The following is a 23,047-nucleotide window of genomic DNA, read 5'->3' as shown; positions in this document are numbered from 1 at the left end:
GAAAAAGTTTAAGAAATGCTGACTTAATAGTCAGGAAACCCCTAAGAACACCAAGCCATTTCACTTCAAGTTCACCTGCCAGATAACCAATATCGATTTTTAGATTCAAACCCTAGGGCACTGTTGGGAAAAGGCACAGGGCTAGCTACTAAAGTAAGTTTCTTCCAACACTCATTCCTTTGAGAAACCACCCAAATAACAAGTCATCAAACCTTCTCTTGTGATAACAGATCAGTTTTAATTCTAGCACCTGAAGCTATACAAGGGTACGCTTTATCAACTTCACGGGGCTGTTGTACACATTCAATAAAGTGACAACCGTGCAATACCACTTAGTATCTCACCATCAGGAACATACTTCTGAATTGTTGAAACACAATCCACAAAATTAAAAACAAAAATCAGAAGCCATCCACAGTTATACTAATCGTCAAAGAGAAGTTTTACACTTACTACTTGATAGAACAGTCAATACCTAGTATGGGACATCACAAGTGACTTCAGATTCTCACCCTGTTGTCGTCTACGGAGGAGGTTTCTCAAGCAGGTGTGTGACTGGCCAAAGGCGGGAGCCACCAGGACCAGGACCGGGATGGCAAGGACAGCTCTACCACAGTTTCTGTAGTTTTCACTGTTTTTTTCTTTGTCAGTTAAAAGTGAACAGTGAGAATTAAATACTTATCTTTACATATACACAAGGTATGCTGTGAAAGCATATTTGCTTACAAACATATAAAAATACTTGTTAACTAGTTTGATAAGAAAATAATGTATAAAAGTATATAGCAAAAACATTAATCATCTCTGACCCCGGAAAGATCAATTCCATATTTTATATTACAAACAAAAACAGTTTTAGGTTTTTTTTGAATCCCTTATCCAGAAATACTTGAAAAGGAAGACAGACAGAAATTATTTATTTTTACTCTCAACATGGCTGTGAAAAGAGTTAACTTAAAAAGCCAAGAACATTGAAATGCCTAAATGCAGAATAAGTCCAAATATTTGGCCACAAAGAACATTATTATCATCTTTAGGAGTGGAGCTGTAATAAAGGCTTTATATGCAGTTTTTAATCTATAAACATAACAGGCATTTTGGTATTTTGGCCACTGGAAAACAAAGGCTGTAGCATCAGCAAAGGTCTGAGATGTCTCACTTCTGTGGATTCAATTCAGTGTACTTAAGGTTAACTAAAGTTGACATCAAAATTTTTAGAGATAGGCAGAAATTCACATTTAAAAACAACTCAGGTTTCTATTTAGAGTAACAATAGGCAATATGATTCCAGAAGTTAAAAGTTAATTTCACAACCTATGACTTCAGCTTGGCAAACAGCTTAGGTTCCAAAACTGATTCACCCCTATTAAAATGTAAGCCCTTAAAAAAGAATATGTCTATGTATATAGATCATTATTTTTAAGAAATCAGATAATCTTTGAAGCAGCCTTAGTGTTTCCTTTAAGTGTGTCTTGAAATGACCATAGGATTAGCTTCACGGAAAGGATTAGCCAGCTTCTTGGTCTAAGGCTACCACGGTGATCATTTGTGTCTAAGGCTAGAAAGGTACCAACACGATGTGATGTAAACCATAAGGAGAGGAGGAGACGATGAGGGCTTTTCCTGGCAGTTGGTAGCTAAAATTCAAGGGATTCTTAGAAAATGACACAATGGCAGCCTTTCTTGTCTTTTTCTTTCCGTGTTGGTTCTGGTGAAGGAGGACATTCCTGCTCTTGAAATTTCCTGTAAGACAGAAAAATCTATATAAAAATCTACCCTGCTGGTAACATATTATTACAAATATATTCTTTCTGGACAAGTCTAGTTTATGTGCATATGTTTCTCAATGTTGAATTTCACCTAGGGAATCGAAGCAAATCTCGGGGGGAGAGGCACAAGTGTTCAACACCAGCATAAAGCAGAGCTATCTGAGCTCCACTCATAGGTGAGTCTGGAATCAGATGAGATACTGAACTCAATGACCTCTAAGTTCCCTTCCCACTTTGTAACTCCATTAACAGTAAGGTATACTTAAGAACAGACATCCAGGGGCGCTTGGGTGGTTCAGTGAGTTAAGCATCTTACTCTTGGTTTAGCCTCAGATCATGATCTCCCAGTCTGAGATGGAGCCCTACATCAAGTCTGCTTAGGATTCATTCTGCTTCGTCCTGCCCCTCTCCCCTGCTAGCGCTCTCTCTCCCAAAATAAACACTAAAAAAAAGCAACCATTGCTAGAGTAAAATATAAAGTACATACCCATACAAGGTACACAGTTTCTATTCCTGTTTTGCCACTCACTAGCTATAAGTCAGCATTGGACAAGTTAGCTGACCTCTGTGAACCTCGGTTTTTTCGAAGAGAATAATAAAACTCTACCTTTCACAGTTGCTAGAGGTTTAAACGTGATCTTGTTACGTTTAAAGGCCTATCAGTGGCTGGCATAAAAAAGCCTTCCCTAGGGGCACTGGCTAGCTCAGTGAGGAAAGCATGTAACTCTTGATCTCAGGGTCATGAGTTCAAGCCCCTGTTGGCTGTGAAGCCTACCTAAAATAAAAGTAAAATTAAAGTAATTTTGTTAATTGCCGCCTCTACCCACTTCTCCAGATTAAACGATAGATTTGGATATAGATTCTGAGGATCAAAACCAAGGACAAAGCATTCAAAAGGCAGTAAACGTTATTTTAAGAAGGTAACAGTTTGTGTGCGCATGCACACGTGTTAAAATACATAACAGAACTTGACATCTTAACCATTCTTAAGCATACAGTCCAGTGGTGTTAAATATATTCACAGTGTTACTACTACCACCATCCACCTCCATAACTATTTACATCTTGCAAAACTGAAACTCTGTTTTCGTTCAAAAATAATGGAACTTGCACTTTTAACAAACCACTAAAAAAATTAAAAACTATAACCTTTACTTTTCTTTCCCCACAAAGAGAATGCCCAGGCAAGGGGTTAAAAAAAGTACAGGAAGCCCATAGCCCGATGTTGATTCACCTTAAAGACACCATTAACACCAGCTCACTCCACGTTTCTGTCAAGCAGAGAGACCCGCAGATCTGCAGATCTAGAGAGAGCCCACGGGGAAGGAGGCGCCAAGCCACCAAGACTAAAAATAATCAAACCCCTCCCACTATACGGAAACTCAATCTTTCTCACACAGAAACTAACTCCAGGCCACCTGCCCTTCACCTCAAGCTTCCTGGAACCATTAACACTTTCTGAAGCGCAGGGGCCTTCTAGGCCAGCAGAACAGAAAAACCCTTTGTTATGAGGGATATCATACTTCACACCACGAATGGGAGCACCTGGAGCACCGCATCTCCACTACCTGGCTCCCTGGCTCCCGCAGCCTGGGAGGAGGTGGGGAAAAAGCAAAGCCTAAGAACACAGGCTCTGGAATCAGAGACACAGATTCAAGTCCCAGCCCTGCCATTTAAAGCTGAAACTCTGAACACGTTAGCTAACCTCTCTATACCTGCTCTCCCATCCAAAAGTGGGGATAAACGAAAGTATTTCACTTACTGGGTCGTGGTGAAATTTAAATGTGGTAACACATGTAAAGCATCAGACACAGTATCTGGCAGAGATCTCCACTCAAATGTTAGCTGTTGTCATCCCTACCTTCGTACCACTGATACCACTGGAAGTGGCGTAGGTTGTGTGTGCAATTTTTTTTTAAATCCCTGTGTGTACTCTCTACTTCAATATAATTAAGTCTGGCTTTATATGTAGGAAGTTCCTAGTATACAATATGTACTTAATTAAAATTTTTAACCTATCATGTACACAGAAGCATTTATACATATAATTTCCTGTTCCTTGCTAAAAACATTTAATGGTAATTTCTTTCTTACTTGGTGGTTTTAAAAAGCAGTGTGGTTACCTGTCAAATTCTATAAATTAAAACAAACAAACACATCGTAGATGTGTTTCACTTACCTTATAACCCGGACAAGTTCATGGAAAGCTTGATCTACATTCATCCTAATCTTTGCTGATGCCTCCATGTATGTTACCTTAAGCTGTCGTGCTAACTGTTGTCCTTCTTCCTGTGTTACCTGAAATTCCAAGAGTTGTATCTGAGGTACAGAATTAAAAATCAGATCTGCTCCATCTAACCCTATGGCCACAGACTGCTCTCCTAATCTAGCCAGAGGCCAAGCTGATTTGTCTTAAGATAAACCAACAGACTTAAAAGCTCAACACATATTGAAGCCCAGCTCTGAAGAACAACCCAGAAGAACATACTTGTGACGAAATATTACCATGCAACAAGATTCCAGTCTGGTGATTACTCAAAGTATTAAATACAATGGTGATAATTCTGGTAAGAAAAAGTACAAGGTGCTAGTAGAGTCTATAACCCTGCTGGGCAGATCAGGGAAAGCTTCCCCAAGGAATGACATTTAAACTAAGAACCAAATAAAGAGCACGGAGTTGGTTAAGGGTGGGATAAGAGAGTATCCCTGACAAAAGAAAAGGCCTGTGTGAGGGCCATGGACGGGCGGTGTCCCAAGTTCCAAGAACTAAAAGAAGTCTAGAAAAGCTTAAACACAACAAGGCAAGAGAGAAAACTATCACGAAGAGCTGAGGACGAAGAAGACGAAAGCCTCAAGAGACTGTGGGTCTTCCTCATCTCAAAACTCCCTAATACCTGGTACATAGGAGACACTCAATAAATGTGAGAAAAAATGAATAATGATTGTGATCACAATGCCTTTGTTATATTGAGACAAGAAGTGTGGCAGAGCTGATGACCTAAAATGGTAGGCCCGTCAGAAACATAAAATGAATATATATTATCCTACACATTTTCAGTATAAAAGGTTGAAGTAGTGGTATTTACTAAAACTGTTAAACTAAATTACATTTACATAGTGTGAATGAAAAAGATCTTTCTAAAAGAATGACTTCTATTGCTGTCTTTGCCACAAAAGTAAACACTTGCAGAAAGTTAGAAAATGTCAACTGGGGAAAGGGATAGATTAAGGAAACTATCTCTTCTGGTCTCTTTTCAACGATGGACATTCTTCTCTACAAAAATGGGAACATGATTTTTGTATATTTGTGTTATACCCTGGAAATTGTTAAGCTCACTTATCTGGATGTTCTTTTGTAAATTCCATAGGCTTTGCTAGATGAACAATCATGTCATTTACTAATAAAGACAACTTGGTTGCTTTCTGATATGGATGCCTTTCAGTTCTTTTTCTGGCCTCACCTCACTGCGTAGACCATTCAGTGCAGTGACAGCAGCATTCAGTCCTTCACCATTAAGCACACTATTAGTTGTAGGGTTTCACTGAAGATGCCTTTTAGCATGTTAACAAAGTTTCTGCTATTCCATTTGTAAAGAGTTTTTAACAATATATTGAATTTTCTCAAATCTTTTTTTGTTCTGCATCTACTGAGATCATAATCTTTCCACATTAGTCTGTTAATCTGGTGAACTGTGTTGATTCATCTTTGACTGTTAAATCAACACTGCATTTCTGGAATAGACCCCACCTGAGTGATGATGCACTGTCCTTTTCATATATTGTTAAATTCTATTTACTAAAATTTTAAGAATTTTTACATACATGTTTGCAAGAATTATTGGACTGTAGTATTCGTAAATCTTTGTCTGGCTTTGGTAAGCCAGAGTAATGCTGGCTTCATATAAGGAGTTGGAAAGAATTCTCTCATCTTCAATATTCTGGAATACTTTCAGCAAAATCAGTTTGGTATAATTTACCGATGAATCCATCTGGACCTGAGGTTTTCTCCAAGGGAAGGTTTTTATAACCAGTTGAATTTATTTTATAGATACAGTACTATTCATGTTATCTATTTTTTTCATGAGTTTTGATATTTTGTGCACCTTTTAAGAAATGTCCATTTCATCTAACTTGTTGAATTTATTGGTATAAAGTTTCTTTATAGTATGGTATTTCTTGTTACAGCATTTATTATCTTTTCAATATCTTTAACATCTGAAGTGATGGCACCTCTCCTATTACTGATATTGGTACTCTGTGCCCTTTGCTCTTTTTAACCTGGTCATTCTGGGTAGATTTGTCACTCTGATCTTCTAAGAACTGGGTTTATCTTTCTATGGTTTTTCTATTTTCAATTTTGTTAATTTCCACCCTTTATTATTTACCTTCTTCCAATTACTATGTCTTTAATTTGCTCTTTTTCTTCTAGTTTCTTAAAGTAGAAGCCAGTCATTGAATTGAGACCTTTCCTTTTTTCTAAGATAACTAATGCTATGAATTTCTCTTTATTTTCCTCTTTGGTAGCATCCCAAATTTTGATATGTGTTCTAAATATCATTCAGTTCACAATACTTTGCAATTTCCCATTTGATCATTTCTTTATAAGAAGGATAAATTAGAAGCTTGTTGGTTTCCTCATATTTAGAGGTTTCCTAGCTATGTTCTGTTACTGGTTTCCAAATTAATTCTCCACCATGGTCAAAGAACATACCTGGTCTCACCAGAATCCTTTTAAATTTATTGAGACTTGTTCTCATTTCAAAATAATGTGTATTCTGCTATTGTTGGGTGGGGCATTCACTAAATGTTCAGAATAATTTGTTCAACATTGCTGTTCAAACCACCCATATCCTATTGGTTTTCTTCTATTCAATTATTGAAAAGGGATGTTGAAAATTCTGTTAAGTGTGAACATGTCAATTACTCTTTGCAGTTCTTTCAATTTTGCTTTAAGAATTTTGAAGTTGTGGTGTGCCTGGGGGGCTCAGTTAGTTAAGTATCTGACTCTTGGTTTGGCTCAGGTCATGATCTCACGGTTCTTGAGTTCGAGCCCCGGTTCAGGCTCTGTGCTGACAGTTCACACCTTGGAGCCTGCTTTGGATTCTCCCTCCCTCCCTCCCTCCCTCTCTCCTCTCTCTCTCTCTCTGCCCCTCCCCCACTCAAGCTCTGATTCTCTATCAAAAACAAACAAACAAACATTAAAAAGAATTTTGAAGTTGTTATTCAATATATGAATGTTTAGGATTGTTACGTTCTTAATGAATTAATCTCTTTTTCATTATAAAACAATCCTCTTTATTCCTGGTAGGTTTTTTGCTCTGAAATCGACTTAGTCTGATATTTATATTGCCACTTCAAGAGGCTTTCCATTAGTATCAGCATGGTATATCTTACCCCATCCTTTCACTTTTAACCTATTTGTCTTTTACACTGAAAGCAGATTTCTTGTAGGGTCTTGTTTTTTTTTTAATCCAATTTGACAATGTTCGCCTTTTTTTTTTTTTTTTTAATTTTTTTAAAATGTTTATTTATTTTTGAGAGAGACAGAGACAGAGTGGGTTAGGGGCAGAGAGAGAGGGAGACACAGAATCCGAAGCAGGCTCCAAGCTGTCAGCACAGAGCCCAACGCGGGGCTCGAACTCCCGAGTCGTGAGATCATGACCTGAGCCGAAGTCAGACGCTCAACCGACTGAGCCACCCAGGTGCCCTGACAATGTTTGCCTTTTAATTGAGGTGTTCACACAATCTACCACCAATGTGATTAACGTCATCACTGAATCATCTTGATATGTTTCCTATCCATCCTATTTGTTCTTTAATCTGCTTATTCTTTTTCTATCTTCTTCTGGGTTAACTATATTGCTTTTATGATTCCATTTTATCTCCTTTGTTGGCTAATGAAGTACGTACCATGTTATTTTAATGACTGCCTTAGAGTTTATAATACACATTTTCACTCATCAAAGTTCAAATGCATTGTGCCCATTCACATATAGTGTAAGAGTCTTACTACAGTAACACATTTCTCCCTCCTACATTTTGTTATCTTTTACCTCACAACAGAGTGTTACCTTTTTTTGCTTTAAACATCCAGATTATATTTTAAAGAGACAAATAACAATAAAAGTAATTTATATTTACTCACATAATTGCCATTTCTGGTGGGTTTTTGTTTTTTGTATAGATCCAAACTGCCGTTTGGTATAATTTTCCTTCTTTTTACATTTCTTATAACACAGGTCTGCTGGTAATAAATCTTCTCTTCCCACCTTTTGCATATCTGTGGAATATTTCACCTTCATTTTTTGAAACAAATATTTAGTGGGTATTTAATTCTAGACGAGTTTTCTTCTCTTGGTACTTGAAAGATGTTGTGTCACTATCTCCTGCCTTGAGTCGCTCGCTGCCCATGAGAAACAGTGATGACCACTGCCATCCTTATCTTTGTTCCTCTGGGCGTAGTTTTCTTTTCCTCTGGTTATCTGTCACGTTTCCTCTTTTTCGCTGGTTTTAGACAATTCCATTTTAATTTGTCTCATTCTAATTTTCTTCATATTTCTTATGTTCAGGGTTTGTTGAGCTTCTTAAATGTATGCATTTTACAGTTTTCATCAAATTTAGACATTTTCCAGCTGTTGCTTCTGGCTATTAATCCCATCCAGGGTATTTTTTCATCTCAAACATTGTAGTTTCAATTTCTACAAGTTTGATTTTGATCTTTCTCCATCTTCCATGTTTCTCCCTAACATACTCAGTCTTTTCTCTAGCTTCTTGAACATATGGAATATAGTCATAGAACTGCTTAAGGTATCTGTTCACTAACTCTACCGTGTGTCATTTCTGGGTGTGTTTCTACTCCTTGTTTTTTCTCCTTATTATGAGTCATATTTTCCTGCTTCTTGCTTGGTAATTTGAATGGATGCCTGGGTACTAGACTTTGACCTACTGGGTTCTGGATAGTTTGTATTCCTATATATATTCTTGAGCTTTCTTCTGGGATGCAGTTATTTGGAAAGTGTGGTCCTTTTTGTTCCATAGTGCCAGAACAGCATTACTCTAGAGCTAATTTTGCCCTACGACTGGAACAAAACCTTCTGAGTACACTACCCAATACCCCAAGAATTAATGATGTTTTTCACTCTGGCTAACCTAGAGCAGGAATTATTCTTGGCCCTATTTGAGCTCAAGGTATTGTTCCCTCTAATCTTTTAAGGTAGTTTGCTCTCCCAATTTAATATTCCATTTCTAAAATTCAGCAACTCAGTACAGTATCATCAGGTTATTCCATTAATGCAAACCTCTAATAATTAATTACACTACCACCTAGGAGTTGATATTGTTGTGTTCCAAAAGGGTAGCAGGCAGGTTCTACACAGCACTAGTATACCCAAGTTTTTGTAATTTTTAAACTTCCCTGCCTCTCTTCAAAATAGCTTATGCACCATAAGGCCTATGGTTTTGAAATATAAATCAATCAAATCAAGCAAGCAATTAACAACTAGTGAGGAAGCCAAGTAAGAAAAGAAAGTTTCACAGAAGCCAATTTTAAAAAGACAATTCCTATTTTAACTTGACATGGGAAATTCCTTCCTACAAAAAAATACCCCCATGTTGTCACAAATTCTGTTCCTTCTTCCTGGGATGCCATCCCTTCTCTCCCAACCCTATACTCTTAATTTGTTCCTTAGTAATACTTCAAGACTCAAGCAATCAATAACTTCCCCCTCAGTGCTGATGCAGTTTTGGAACAGCACCCCAGAGCTCCCATCATGCCCTACAGTGAACAAAACTAAACACACTATACTCCAATTTTTGATGTTGCTTTTTCTCGCTCTCCCACCATCATACCCCTTGTAGCTAGGGAGGAAGGCATATTTGTCTTTGTACATCCAGAGCCTAGAAGAGTATATAATGAAATAAAACATGTTAAGTAAACAGAGTATGACCAAATAAGTAAAACTTGAAATAAAAGACACAGGAAGAAAAATAAAAATTAGTATTTGAGACTAGTCAATCTCAATAATTATTAATATAACTTTGGGGGAGGGATATATGTCCTCAAAAATTTTGCCATGTCTTTCAGCACAATTATTCTTCAAAAAGGTACTTTGTCCCACCCCTCCTGCATAATGTAATTCAGCTAGAGAGAAATGGCAAATGAGGTATCTTTATACAGAAAAATTAATGAATTAATGGCCTACATGATAAAATACTCCCAGTGCTCATTTTGTGCCTCATTTATTTATTTTTAAAGTACTGTCTCACATCACTGTCTTCCAGCAATCAAGGTCAGCAAAGTTTGTGCATACATTTCTGGTCAAGAAATCTCTAACCACATATAAAGCTGCTTTTGAGCTCACTGGAGTAGCATTATTTTAACTAAGAAGTAGAAATAGCATTGTTACCACCAGAGCAAGCAAACACAAAAATGAGCCAAAAGAATATTACATGGAACAAAGCCAAAGCTTTATGAAGCCAGAATCAACAGAAGATTGAAAGCTACACAAATAAGGATTTCCTAGATGTTCCCCAACCCAGAGAATTCTATAAAGATACCAAATACTAAACCTCATCTCTTGGATATTTTAATTTGGTGGGTTAGCACTACCCAGAAATGTTCTGTTTTAAGCAACAAAGGTGAATCTGATATAACAAATTCACAGACCTACATCTGGGAACCTCCAGTGACCCTCACTTCCAAGGCACAAATGAATATTAGCAGATATCCACAATAATGAGTATATCTAGTACTACGTATTTCCAAATGGAGAGGAGCAAATATGAATGATGAGAGCAGTTTTATCCAACAAACTGAGTTTAATAGGAAGAGACCAACAGAACCAAAACTTGTTTTTGTGGGTTTTTTTTAAATGCCTATTGTATAGAAAGAATCATCAAATTAATACCACATCTTGATTCACTGATGCCTTGAATCATTCAATTCAGCAAATATTTATTGAGTGTGTGTCTTTGTTCTACGTACTAAGGACAAAGCATGAACAAAACTGATCGAAACTGAGAAGCCCTCATGCTACTTACATTCAATGGTTTACAGATCTTTAGATACAGATAAGGCAAAAACAGGTAAGGCAAGAAGAGGACCCTAACTCTACTGTTGGGGGTAGGGGTGAGGTCTTTTCCTGGGAGGCTACAGGGGCATACTGTGGTCAAGGTACTAAACAGAGACAGTGGGGGTTAGTACACTTGGGTATTATCCTAAGTGTAATGGGTTCCTTTCTCAAATTAACAGTGGCCACTAGCACCTAACAAGGAGGAAAGGAGAGGGGGGGGCTAAAGTAAGCCAGAGGAAGAAAGGGTAAACACAAAAAGAACAGAACAGTCCATTTCTAGACAGGGCTGAGTCAAGGACAAGGAACTTGATATCAGAGATACAGCAAAGTCCACAATCCAAGCACACATACTGCTGTATTAAATTTCAGAAATCAGTATGCTATTATATGTACCTACTTATACATTTTAGCAAGCACAAGCAAGTCAACTACCTGTGTTCTCTTCCTCCACCTTAGAATAAACAAGATGATCAACGTTATTTATCTCTAAGGGGCTCGGTGTGTGGTAACTCTAACCATTCAAATTCTTCTTATTTAATGACAATTTCAGTGACTTTGTTCTTTCTATTGCGTGTCATAAGTGTCTAGAAAAAGGTTCAATAAATATTGGATGGATGGAGGGATGGAGAGGAGGGGAGGGGAGGGGAGGGGAGGGGAGGGGAGGGGAGGGGAGGGGAGGGGAGGGGAGGGGAGGGAAGGAGGGAGGGAGGGAGGGAGGGAAGGAGGGAGGGAGGAAGGAAGGAAGGAAGGAAGGAAGGAAGGAAGGAAGGAAGGAAGGAGTGAGCAAATCCAGAGATACAGAAGCCAAAAGGAAGTTATTAATAAGCAAAAGCTCTTCTGCTTGACCTCTTCCCAGATGGGTTCAGAATCTCGGGAACCAATAATAGGAATGTCCAGGGCTGACCCACAAATTCAAAGAACATGGAGAACTTGCATTTGCTATGTAACAGAAAACTGGCAAGAAACTAGAAAAAGTCCAAAGGATTGTGTCTAACACAAAGGCAGAAGAGAATGAACTGGGTCAATAACTAAGAGCAAGTAAGACTGGTTACTGAGTAAGAACCCTTTAAGGATGATGACCAAAAAGTCAACATTTCTAAACAGGGGAAGAAATTTTTATGGATCCTGTGGCCTGTCCAGGCTGTTAGTAAAGCAGGTAAAGGTACCAAGACATTATACACAACACCCTTAATTCTAAAGAGACTTTAAAAAGGTAAAATCCTTTAGCACAGCACCTCAACTTCAAATGCACGGTGTATGGCTCTCAAGGCTGGGAGGTAAAGTGGTCTTTGTACAACTAGAGCCTTAGAAGAAGGTGCACCTGAGGCCTAAGATACCTGTGAGAGAGAAGGAAATACTGGCAAAGAAAGAGTGGAGGCATAGGTTAAGGTATCCCAGAGCTAAGTAAACAAAGTGTTTCAAAAATGAGAGTATGAGCATCTGTGTCAAACGTTACTGACATCTACGTAAATGGTGACCTTGACTAGGGTGCTGCATGCCTGAGGTCAGAGCAAGCAAGAATGGCAGGAAAGAGAGGAGAGCAAGTGTAGATAACGCTTTTAAGGAGTTTTGCTTGATACAAGAAACAGAAACGTACACAGAGAAGAATGTGAGATTAAGAACACGCTTTTGCTGTAGTTACTTTTTGTTTTAAAGATGAGAGCCACTGTAGCATGACATGCTTGTGGGAATGATTATGCAGCAGAGAAATGGAACAACCAGAACAGAACCATTGCTGGGGTGACATCTATGAGCTAGTGAGAAGGAGCGGGACCCAGGGCCTACTAGAGAGGATGGGCATAGATAGGTAAACAGTTTATCCACAGAAGTGAGGAAAGGCAGAATTGATGGGGTACATGTGCACTTAGGTTAGTATTATGTGGAGGTGGAAACATGCAGAAATATCTCAGTGAAATAGGAAAATATGATTCATCATTAGCCACAAGTGAGGAAGGGGAATAAAGCGTTGTAAGTTTAAGAATGAGAAAGTGAGTAATAAGCATGAAAACAAGTGGGAAATGAATGGACAGGGAAAGGTGGTAGATTTCCTGCCAGCCAGTATTCAAGGCTCCTGTAAGTGCAGCCATCATGCCTGAGTGCGAGTGTGCGGGAACCCAGAAAAGAGAAGAGGAAGCATAAACAGGAAAAAGTTTTTCTTGGCGCCCATCCTTCAGAGTAGAATCTACGGGAATGAGCAAAAATTAAGCAGATATGAGCCACTTGCTCTTCTCCCCTGGGGATATACACAGCTGAGCTTTCAGCTACAGGTAATTTATCCTGTGTACGGTTTAAAGCAGAGAAATGAATATAGAAGATCTTACTCCAGCCTAAGTGCGTATGTTTTGGGTGATGGAAATATGAAACTTATCATCCCCTGCAATGTTCCTCTCATCACCTTGTTTCTCATTTTACTCGGAGAATCTTTACTCTTATAAAAAGGAAAAAAAAACCTAGATGAAAAATTTTGTAAGCCTATGGCATGAAACAAAGCCAATGCTGAATATCTGCAGACAGATGGAAACCATACACCAAACACTGGCAATCTTCGGTACATAGAGGATTAAGAGTAACACATACAGACCCTCTGCCCCAAGCCTATCACAGCAGGGGCCTATGGGGGGGGGGGGGGCATACATTCCCCTACTTTCCCTGCCCTACTTTTCCCAGCCACCATCTACCCTACAGGAGACCTCCCACGCACCCCAGGCCTCCTACCTAGTTAGTCTGTTACTAGAGTTGTATATGGCCATGAAAAGGGTTTGACAAAAACCTTTTCCATAATCATGGCAGAAAGCACTCAGGGGTGGGGTAGAGGTCAGTGTTAAGATTGGGGGAGAGCCGCTTGCTTGCCACAGAGCTCCTCTGTTAGGATTTCCCAGATTTGGTAACATAGAAAAGCGTTTCTAGTATTAGAAAGGACTGACAAGAGCAGCAGACAGGTTCTACTGGCAACATTTAATAAATATAACTAGGTTCAGAAACCCTGAAGGAAATGACCCCCCCCCCCCAAAAAGGAATTAAAAAATAAATGGACTCTATACTCTAGGCTTAAGATGTGAGCAGTGCTGTATTCTAAGTTATTTCAAACCACTTATACTTGTTTGAAGTGAAGATCAAATTTTTTCACCATAACTTTGTAATAATTCAGATGTGAAAAGGACCTAGCAGTAAAACTTATTCTACATTAAGTATCACGAGTAAACATTTCTAAATCTTAGCATTAGAATAATATCATTCCCTTAAGCCCATGTTTTAAACTTGATATACCTTCAACAAAATTTTACAAATAGAGCACACAAATCAAAGATTATGTTTTAAATAGTTAACTACAAAATAGAAGGCTGTCCTCGATGCTATTATCAACCCATTTTTCCTGAGGTTTATACTTTTCAAACAAAACGTTAAAAACATCAACACAAAGTTATATAAAAACGAAAGAGAACTTAAATGCCAAAAAAAAATTAAGAAACAACTTAAAAACTTATATTCCAGATATGGGGTACAGGCTAAAGCCCTAAAAGAAATAGACACAAAAAGACAACGTAGAGCCTGCATTTATTCACATCTGACCTTGTTCTGCTCCTTCACAAAAACGTGAGCAGACAAGGTGCCCAATACTTTAAAAATTAAATGTGAAATAAGAGGGTAAAGAAACAAGTGAGTATAATCCAGCCTACAACTAAATACCAAAAATATTCTTTTCTTACAGGTTACTGGTGTTAGAGCCAGCCAGTATAAAGAAGGAACAGAAAATTCCATCATTAATGGGACTTAGGGAAAATCCAAATACTGTAATTTACGTTAAAACCACTCTCTAGATGAAGGTAAATTAGCATTCACTGAATGAGTTTATGGGGCACCTGGGTGTCTCCGACTTCGGCTCAGGTCGTGATCTCGCAGTTTGTGAGTTCGAGCCCCGTGTCGGGCTCTGTGCTGACAGCTCGGAGCCTGTTTCAGATTCTGTGTCTCCTTCTCTCTCTGCCCCTCCCCCACTTGTGCTCTCTATCAAAAATAAATAAATGTATAAAAAATTTTTTTAAAACACTGAATGAGTTTGGCCTTAAGTAAGGGTAACTTTAAGATGAGCTAACTGAATTAGAGTTGTGGTGATTACTCACGAAATAAGAACATGTGAATGGAGGTGGTACAAATATGGGCTTATAGAGTCAACTGAAGTGTGGTGTAAAAATATGTGAGAATTTGACTTCCCCAAACCCAGACTGCCAAGCTCAGCAGTTTCCCTGATCATGGCACTTTCAATGGTTTCAAGAAACACATCCATTCACTGACATGATCATCAATAATGGGATTCCCAACAGCCAAGTTCCTTCTTACCTGTCTTTGATGATCCAGATCTGCTTTATTACCAATTAAAATCATTGGAAACTCATCACGATCCTTCACTCTGAGAATCTGTCTTTGAAACTTATAGATTTCTTCAAAACTAAAACAAAAACAAATTAATTTGCTCAAATCTCAGAATTTGGCAAGTTCCACAGCCCATTTAGTACCTTATTACTTTTCCTTTTTCTATAAAAACAAGAAAATCCAAATTCAATAAAATAGTGATCTACACATGAACAGGAGATCTACATGTTAATACTAGTACAAACCTGCCTCGATCTGTGACTGAAAAGACCAACAGGAAACCCTCGCCGGTTCTCATATACTGTTCTCTCATAGCTCCAAACTCTTCTTGTCCTGCTGTATCCAGAACTAAAGAGAAAACAACACATGTAACCGTGTTCGTGTTTTCATTTTATGAATGACTTTCCCATAAGGGCAGGGCCCAATTAATGTGGGTCCTTTAGAGTATATATTTTAGACTCAGTGTAATAAACAAAAAGACTTCTCTTCCTAGTGCTTTATTCTCAACACTAGAGACAAATATATCATCCAGCAGACAGTTTCAGAGTCATCTTCATCAGTACGAGTTCATTTTTGTAAGCTAGAATATATTAGCATACCAATTACAAGGTTAAAAATATCAAATATATCTAGGCAGATGGAGTCAGACAACTTCTAAAGTCACTTGGATGTTTTATCTCCTCCACAGAAAGGACTGAAAAAGATACCCATTCAAGAAAGATCCCTTGGTCTACTCCCCCCAAACACCTTAAAGAGCAGGCACTAACGTTATTTACTGATCTCTCTGAATGAAAGAATCCTCGAACTTAAAAGAACAGGGCTATCTTTTGTGGAGATGTGTAATGTGTAGCCAAGCCCAAAACCCTATTTGCTAAAGCCTCCTCCGTGCTATAAATTCTAAGCAAGTTGACAAATATTGACTCTTTTTCTATATTTACTACACCCATTTTAACCTTTGCAAGAAAGTAGATAGGGCTGAAACTTCATGTTTCTTTCCAAATGTCCCTAAAAATTCAACTCCAACTAGTTACCATGACATGATTAGTTTCACCAGCACAAGATCAACACAATTACTGTTTTATATTACATTTGCTGAGGAATATTTAAATACCTTAATATGTAGGATAAATATTTAAATATTCAAATATCCTAATATGCAGATTCATCAATCAAAGCTGATGAAAGACATGGGCTCAAGACCACATTTCAATTGTAGTATGCAACCTAGCAAAACACCCAAGCTTACTTTTCAAAAATATGATATGTAAACTATCAAATAAAGGAAGATTACTTACTATCTAGCCGGGCTGCTCTGTCATCTATCACACACTGCTTTGTGTAGGAATCCTCGATGGTTGGGTCATAATCCGTCACAAAATAGGACTGTAAGAAAAATAACCTCATTTTTAAATTTATGTTTACTTGCCCACCCAAGTACCAATTAACTTTATCAAATCTCACTGATCCAGAATGAATAGCAATAGTTTCATTGTATTAAGGTTTCTCCTACTAAACCTTAATAAACGTTTACTACCTTATTTGGTTTACAAAAATAGTAGTATCCTACTACAGTTGGTTTCCAGCTGAATAAAACGTATTCAGAGTAGCTTCCAAGTGGAGAAAACGTACTGATATCTCTGAATCCTCCTATCTGATATATGCAAGAAGACTGCAAAAGACCTAATGCAGTTTTTTCATAATTATATATAATTTTTTCAATTATATATACCTAAGATGGGTGTATACACACACACACACACACACACACACACACACTGCTCACAGTCTTATAAAAATAGAAAAACACAGTTATAATTCAAGTCTATCTGCAACCCAGGGGTAAGCATCAGTTCTAAGAACAAAGGAGTCTGAAACAAAGGAAGACAAACAGCCTGGAAGATCCCACACCCCACCTTCATTTCTCCCCTTCTTTCCTCATACTTGGTTTTTTCCCATTCATTTGCCTTGTGTATTATCATAAGGAAACATGATTTCGGAATTTTTTTTTTCTTTTGGCTGGGATCTCAAACTTACTCGTTCACTGATATTTTTGGGTTTTTTTCATCTCTAACATCTATTTCTGTCTTTCTCTGTTAGCAAAGCCTCCCAACTTATCTTCTGCAATCACCAGAAGAAAGGACAGTTAAGGTAGCAGAGTAGGAAGGGAAGAATCTCAGTGAGCCAGTTAAAAATGTTTGTGTATTACACTTCACCGTTTTTTAAAGGTTTTAAAAAGAAAACAACAGTGACAATAAGACTCAGAGAGACTTATTTCCCACTTCTTAAAAGGGCACTAACTAGGACACTGACATCATCCTTCTTTTGTTCTGAGCATCTCCTTTGCTCTCCCCTCTTGACTGACTTCCTCAAAGCCTACTTTCCCCCTGGCTCATTACCAAATCTGAGGGAATGACTTGGAGGAAGGCAGCTTAATGCTGGGAGCCAGAGCCAAAGGGGTTCAGCCATTCTTCAGGCAAGGAAGGGTTCCTGGCAGCTAGACCTGCTGGCTCCAGGGACACAGCATTCTTAAGTGACAACCCCCGGCATGTGTAGTATGCAAACACCAAGAAGCTACTCAGAAGTAGGCACTCTGAACAAGACTTCTAAAGAAACTCCTGGTTGGGGAGTTGGGGGTGGGAGGGAGACACAGATGTGCTTGCTACTACTATGACCTCATATATTGTATTTTTGAAGGACACTTTCCATACTTTATTTATATTTTAGGATTAACTTTAATTGCTTAAATGCAGGGGGTTTTTTGTTTTGTTTTGTTTTTACAACAAAGTCAGTAAAAGAAACATTTACCAGCAAGAGCAGCTCTGAGTAGAAATCCATCTCCATCACCACCCTATTCCCATTTAAAAATAAACAGATATCAAAACAGAGATTACACTTTTTGGCCTCGGCACCTCTTCAAAAAGTGATACAAATGGCAACAAATAGTACCTTTATGCCCACTTATTCTAAACAACTTAAAACTGCAGTCTTTCCCCAAGCAAGTTGGATAAAAGCATGCTGCTTACATCTTTTTAAGATTAGTTTCCTGAAACAGGTTTCTCAGCAAGAATCGGATACTTCCTGCCATGCTTTTCATCTTGTAAAACCTGAATTTTATTGACTACTTCCAGTTTATACCTAAATGTGCTAAAATGTGCTGCACTGTCCCTCCCACTTTGAAAAAATGGACAAATATTAAATATATTTTAATCATGAATAACTAAAATTCTTTCGATGTGACAGCGTTGTTTTTTTTTGTTTGTTTTTTTGTTTGTTTTTTTGCACTGTTGAGACAGAATTAAGACATTAACGTATGTAGAAGAATATTGGGTTTAAGTAACTTTGAGGGCCATTAAAGCAAATTTTGTTTTCCTTTTAGTGGCTATTTAAGTTTCACATTTTCTTTGGCCATCTTAGCTCCTGAAACGTAATAAAAATTTTGCCACTTAGCTAACTAACACCGGCATGCACTTATTTCACTGATATTAATTTTTAAGGCAAACTAATTGCTGGAATTTCTAGATATTTAGGTCTACATTTCATCTTCATTGTGTCCTGTTTTCAAACTGCACCTGTAGGGACCATCGCCTTGTTGCTATATATCGATTTTAAGGAGCCATCCTCTTTGTAAGCATCTTTTTCCTTCATAAAAATTCATCCTAAGGGGCGCCTAGGTGGCTCAGTTGGTTGGGCGGCCGACTTCGCCTCAAGTCATGATGTCGTGGTCCGTGAGTTGGAGCCTCGCATCGGGCTCTGTGCTGACAGCTCAGAGCCTGGAGCCTGCTTCAGATTCTGTGTGTCCCTCTTTCTCTGCCCCTCCCCCGTTCACGCTCTGTCTCCCTCTGCCTTTCAAAACTGAATAAATATTAAAAAAAAAAAAAAAAAAAAAAAAAATTCATCCTAAGGAACACCGCTCCAGGCCCTGACTGACACAGAATCCAAAACCCTCTTCTCTCTCGAAATTCCTATAAGCCACAAGTCACAATGTGCCTAAAAAGAGCATTCTTCATGCGCAGGTAGCAGGTAACGTATATAATCATCCTCTCCCACTACGAAGACATAATGTTTCTGTTACTTAAACCCAGGCACCAGATATTTAAGGTAGCATATCACCAACAAGAAATCAGTCTCTGGTGATGGACAGTGCTGAATTTGATACTAACTGTGCCACTTTCTAGCTGTGGAAACAGAGACATGTTACTTCTCTGACCTTTAGCATCTGTAAAATAGGACAGTAACAAACCCTCCTGGAGCAGATAAACTGAAGAAATATTTATAAAGTGCCAAGACATGCTGATGATTGATAAATGTTAACCACACTGTATTATTATTTCTGTCACACAATTAGATGATATGAGTTAGTGTTTTTATTCAAGTATAAAGACTCGTTAATCCCAGGAACAGCTGTAATAATTCCAATCCTGCTTATACCACAAACCAACCTTGGGACTTGGTATCCAAAATGTTGTGAGTCAAGATAATCTCCCCATCTGGAGTTTTGGAGATATTGTCTGGAACCTGAGCAGTAATTACACAGATATACACATAGGTAAAAATTCATCAAGCTGTACACAAGCTGTGTGCACTTTTTTGTACATATACAAATTACACCTCTATATAAAACACATAAATTTAATGGTCCCCTACTGTTTACAGGATTCAGTACTTTACACAACATGCAGATCCTTCTAGTTTGATCTGTGCTGCTCACCATTCGAAGCCTTATTTTTCACTACCTAAAATCCTCAGCCAATTGCTCTTGCTATCCTGGTTTCATTCGTTTGACAGTTATTTATAGAGAGCATCACAGGGACAAGGCCCTATTTTCACAGAGCCCACTGCTTTTTAGACAACACCCAGTAACTGCGCTGTGGCTGTGGGTGAGAGGAATAGAGAATGTTAAATGTACTGGCCAAAGAACTGAAACAGCATAAAATGCCAATACCATGCTAGTTCAGAAGGCAACAAAACATAAGTGGTTAATACCCTACTCCTGTAGGAACTGTGTGTACACTCACTTATAAACATAGTCCAGCAATTTGCCAAAAAAGAATACAGTCTCTCTCCTGAGGCTGCTAGAAGTTACCAACCACAGTCCAGAAAGGATATTCTATAGCAGATCGTGAGAAAAAAATAAGTACAGTCTTTGCATAGCAGAAGACCATAGAGAACAGTACAGAAGAGGGAAGGGGGACAGCAAAGAGAAAGTAATGTGCTTTCTTGGTATCACAAGAAAGAATGCATGCAGAAGGATCCCGGAAAGAAAGAGAACGCCTGCTTTCAAAGGGCAGGATGCCTTCCAGGTAGTAAGAGGGGCAAATGGAGCTAAGTCTCTTTAAGGTTAAGATATACAGAGAAAAGTTTAGAATTAGGGAAGCTATCCCATTCACACAGGGAGTCTATTTCCCCCTGATAAAATCTGACAACCTGGCTTGGTAAGGTCGTCAGAAGCCCTTAGTAACACAAGGGCATTATGCTGTGATGGCAGGAATAGTAGTCCTGATTATATGCCACTAGATTGCACAACAGGAATTCTGCTTGCCTTCAGAGAATTGCCAGCTCCACATCTTCCCATTCACAGCAGCCTTAAGGAAGAAACGGAAGGGGGAAGGGGAGGAAAGAGAATAGGCTGAGGCCACTTCTGCATTCAGTGGGCGAGTGAGAGCCCACTTTCTCCTGACCCCCAGCTACTGGTAAAAGTGCAGTTCCCAAGCACTGCCACAGAGCGGTGTCTGGTCTATATACTGGGACGGGTAATGTACTGGAAATTGTGTGGAACTCCGTAAATCTAGCACACTGGTTAAATTCACTACCCTTGCATATGTAAAGACAGGAGGCTAGATCTAAAGTGCCACTGGGGAGTTTTAAACAAACGACAGGACATTTCTGAGCACAGTGCCATTTTCAGGAAAGTCTCAGGAGTCCTCTAAAAACATGGGGTACAGAAGGAGGGGAAAGGGAGACTTTTTTTTCTTGACATCCTAGTCAGCTCACCCTTTTCCCCCACACTACACACAGAATCCACATCATGAAACATTCCAGGTACAGAATTCTGTGGTTCTCTGCTCCCCTCCACTCCAAGTCAGTACTTTCCTATTCTTAATTCTATCCACAAAATCTGTATTATGTTTTTTTTTCAATTATGATAGAATAAACCAAAACAGGTTTCCTAAGGGCCCATTTTCTAGTAATACAAGCACTTATAAAGTCTTTGTTGGTAACAGCATGATGAAAAGAAAACTTATGGGCTCCAGGGTCTGAAAAACCTAAAATTCAAACCCAGATACCGTTCCACTACTAGAGTCCTTGGGTAAACTGATTAACATCTCTAAAGCCCATTTTCTTAACAGAAAAGGGTATGAAGAGGGATAATTTAAGGAGGGCATGTCCCAGTGCCTGCTTCAGATGCAGCACTGAAGGATCATGGGAAAAGAGAAACCTCCGACCCAAGGGGCGGAGCACGGCTGCCCCGAGGCAGCCGCGGAAGAGCCTGGCCAGAGAGAGCAGTGTATGCCCCATTCTCTTCCTGGCTAGGACTGTCTGTCTGCCTAGGTTCCACTGCCTCATCCCACCACAGTATCCTAGTGTGTGGGGCCACCAGGGAAGCAGCAGGGTGGAGTGGAAGGAGCCTGAGTTATACAGACCAGAATACAGTTCAGCTACTTTTACTACCTATGGGAAATTAAAGCACCACATTTAACCTGTCTGAACCTCAGTTTCCATGTCTGTTAAGATGGAAATAATACTGAGCTTGCAGGATTGTTGTGAAAAGTAAAACTACTGTATGTGGAATACAAAGTACAGCCTATGACACACAGTAGGCCCTTGTAAGTCTTAGCTAATGAAGGCCAATCCAATCCATACCTTACTTCCTTTGCAAGGCCTTCAACACCCCAACCAGAAAACAATCTCGATATGCCCTAATTTCTCTTATCCTTAAGGTGACAGGTCTGGATTTCCCCAACTTCAAATACTGTAGACTGTGATTTGGAAAATATATACACCAAACTTTATATATACCTTGGAACTGATACTTACATTTTCCTTTTCCAATTGCTTATCTTTTCATATATGTGTACATGTGAATGTATAAATGACGCACTGAGCTAAACTCAACAGAGTAGAAGCATAAACTTTCCTTCAAAGCTCTTCCGTGTGCAAGCTCTTCCTTGCTCCTGAATGAAATCTAACACGTCTCCTAATTTTTTCCAATCACTCTTTGATTATACATAATTGTTCAATCACTATCAGCCCCAAAACATCATGATTTCAATAGTTAAGATGTCTAGTATTGACAATTAGTCAATACTCATCTAAATTAAAAAGCTTCTTTCTCCCCTTCTGAGATAGAGCTTTCAAGAAGTCTGCAGTGGAGTGGGGGTGTAGCAGGGGGCACCAGTCAAATATTCTTTCTTTTCCCATTTTCCATCTCTTCTACCTCTAACAAGGCTACCTCTGGCTCCTTTAGTTTTGGAACTGAAGGACTGGGGAGAGGTAAGGGGAGTTGAAAGTCCGCACCAATGAAATCTGGTGTCCATGCTAACTTTCTGTGGGTTTCCTGGAAGAATCTTACATGAGACCCTCCATGTGCAATTCCCATGACTTTAGTGAGAAGAAGCTATTTACACTTCTAACCCTCAAATCCTGGAATTTCCATTTCCATCCTGGTTCATATCATCTTCTAGGTGGCCATGCACAGCATCCCTCTTTAGAAGGGTTTAACCTGGTTCTATCCAGAGGCTCAAGGAAACACTACTATCTCTGAAATACAGATTACTTACTAACTATACAGCCCTCTTCCTTTCTCTCTGCTCTCCTATGGATCCACAGATTCTCATACTA

The 23,047-nt window shown here is 38.8% G+C and overlaps 1 protein-coding gene across 3 annotated transcripts in view; it reads right to left on the bottom strand.

The window, feature by feature from the left end:
- Positions 1 to 213: 213 nt before the first annotated feature.
- The window catches only part of RRAS2 (RAS related 2), a 75,702-nt gene continuing 52,868 nt past the window's right edge, over positions 214 to 23,047 (bottom strand). For all 3 annotated transcript variants that reach the window (XM_019456396.2, XM_019456397.2, XM_019456398.2), the window contains exons 2-6: positions 16,504 to 16,591; positions 15,454 to 15,556; positions 15,176 to 15,284; positions 3,949 to 4,067; positions 214 to 1,743 (exon numbers count right to left, since the gene is read on the bottom strand). In XM_019456396.2, coding sequence (XP_019311941.1) covers positions 1,656 to 1,743; positions 3,949 to 4,067; positions 15,176 to 15,284; positions 15,454 to 15,556; positions 16,504 to 16,591 — 507 coding nt within the window. In that variant the 3' untranslated portion in view covers positions 214 to 1,655. The remainder of the gene's footprint in view (positions 1,744 to 3,948; positions 4,068 to 15,175; positions 15,285 to 15,453; positions 15,557 to 16,503; positions 16,592 to 23,047) is intronic.

Source organism: Panthera pardus, unplaced genomic scaffold (assembly GCF_024362965.1).
Source record: "Panthera pardus isolate Hobbes unplaced genomic scaffold, ASM2436296v1 HiC_scaffold_12, whole genome shotgun sequence".
Taxonomy (NCBI): Eukaryota; Metazoa; Chordata; class Mammalia; order Carnivora; family Felidae; genus Panthera; species Panthera pardus.
The sequence above is the reverse complement of the archived record's forward strand: the minus strand, read 5'-3'. Positions and strand labels throughout refer to the sequence as shown.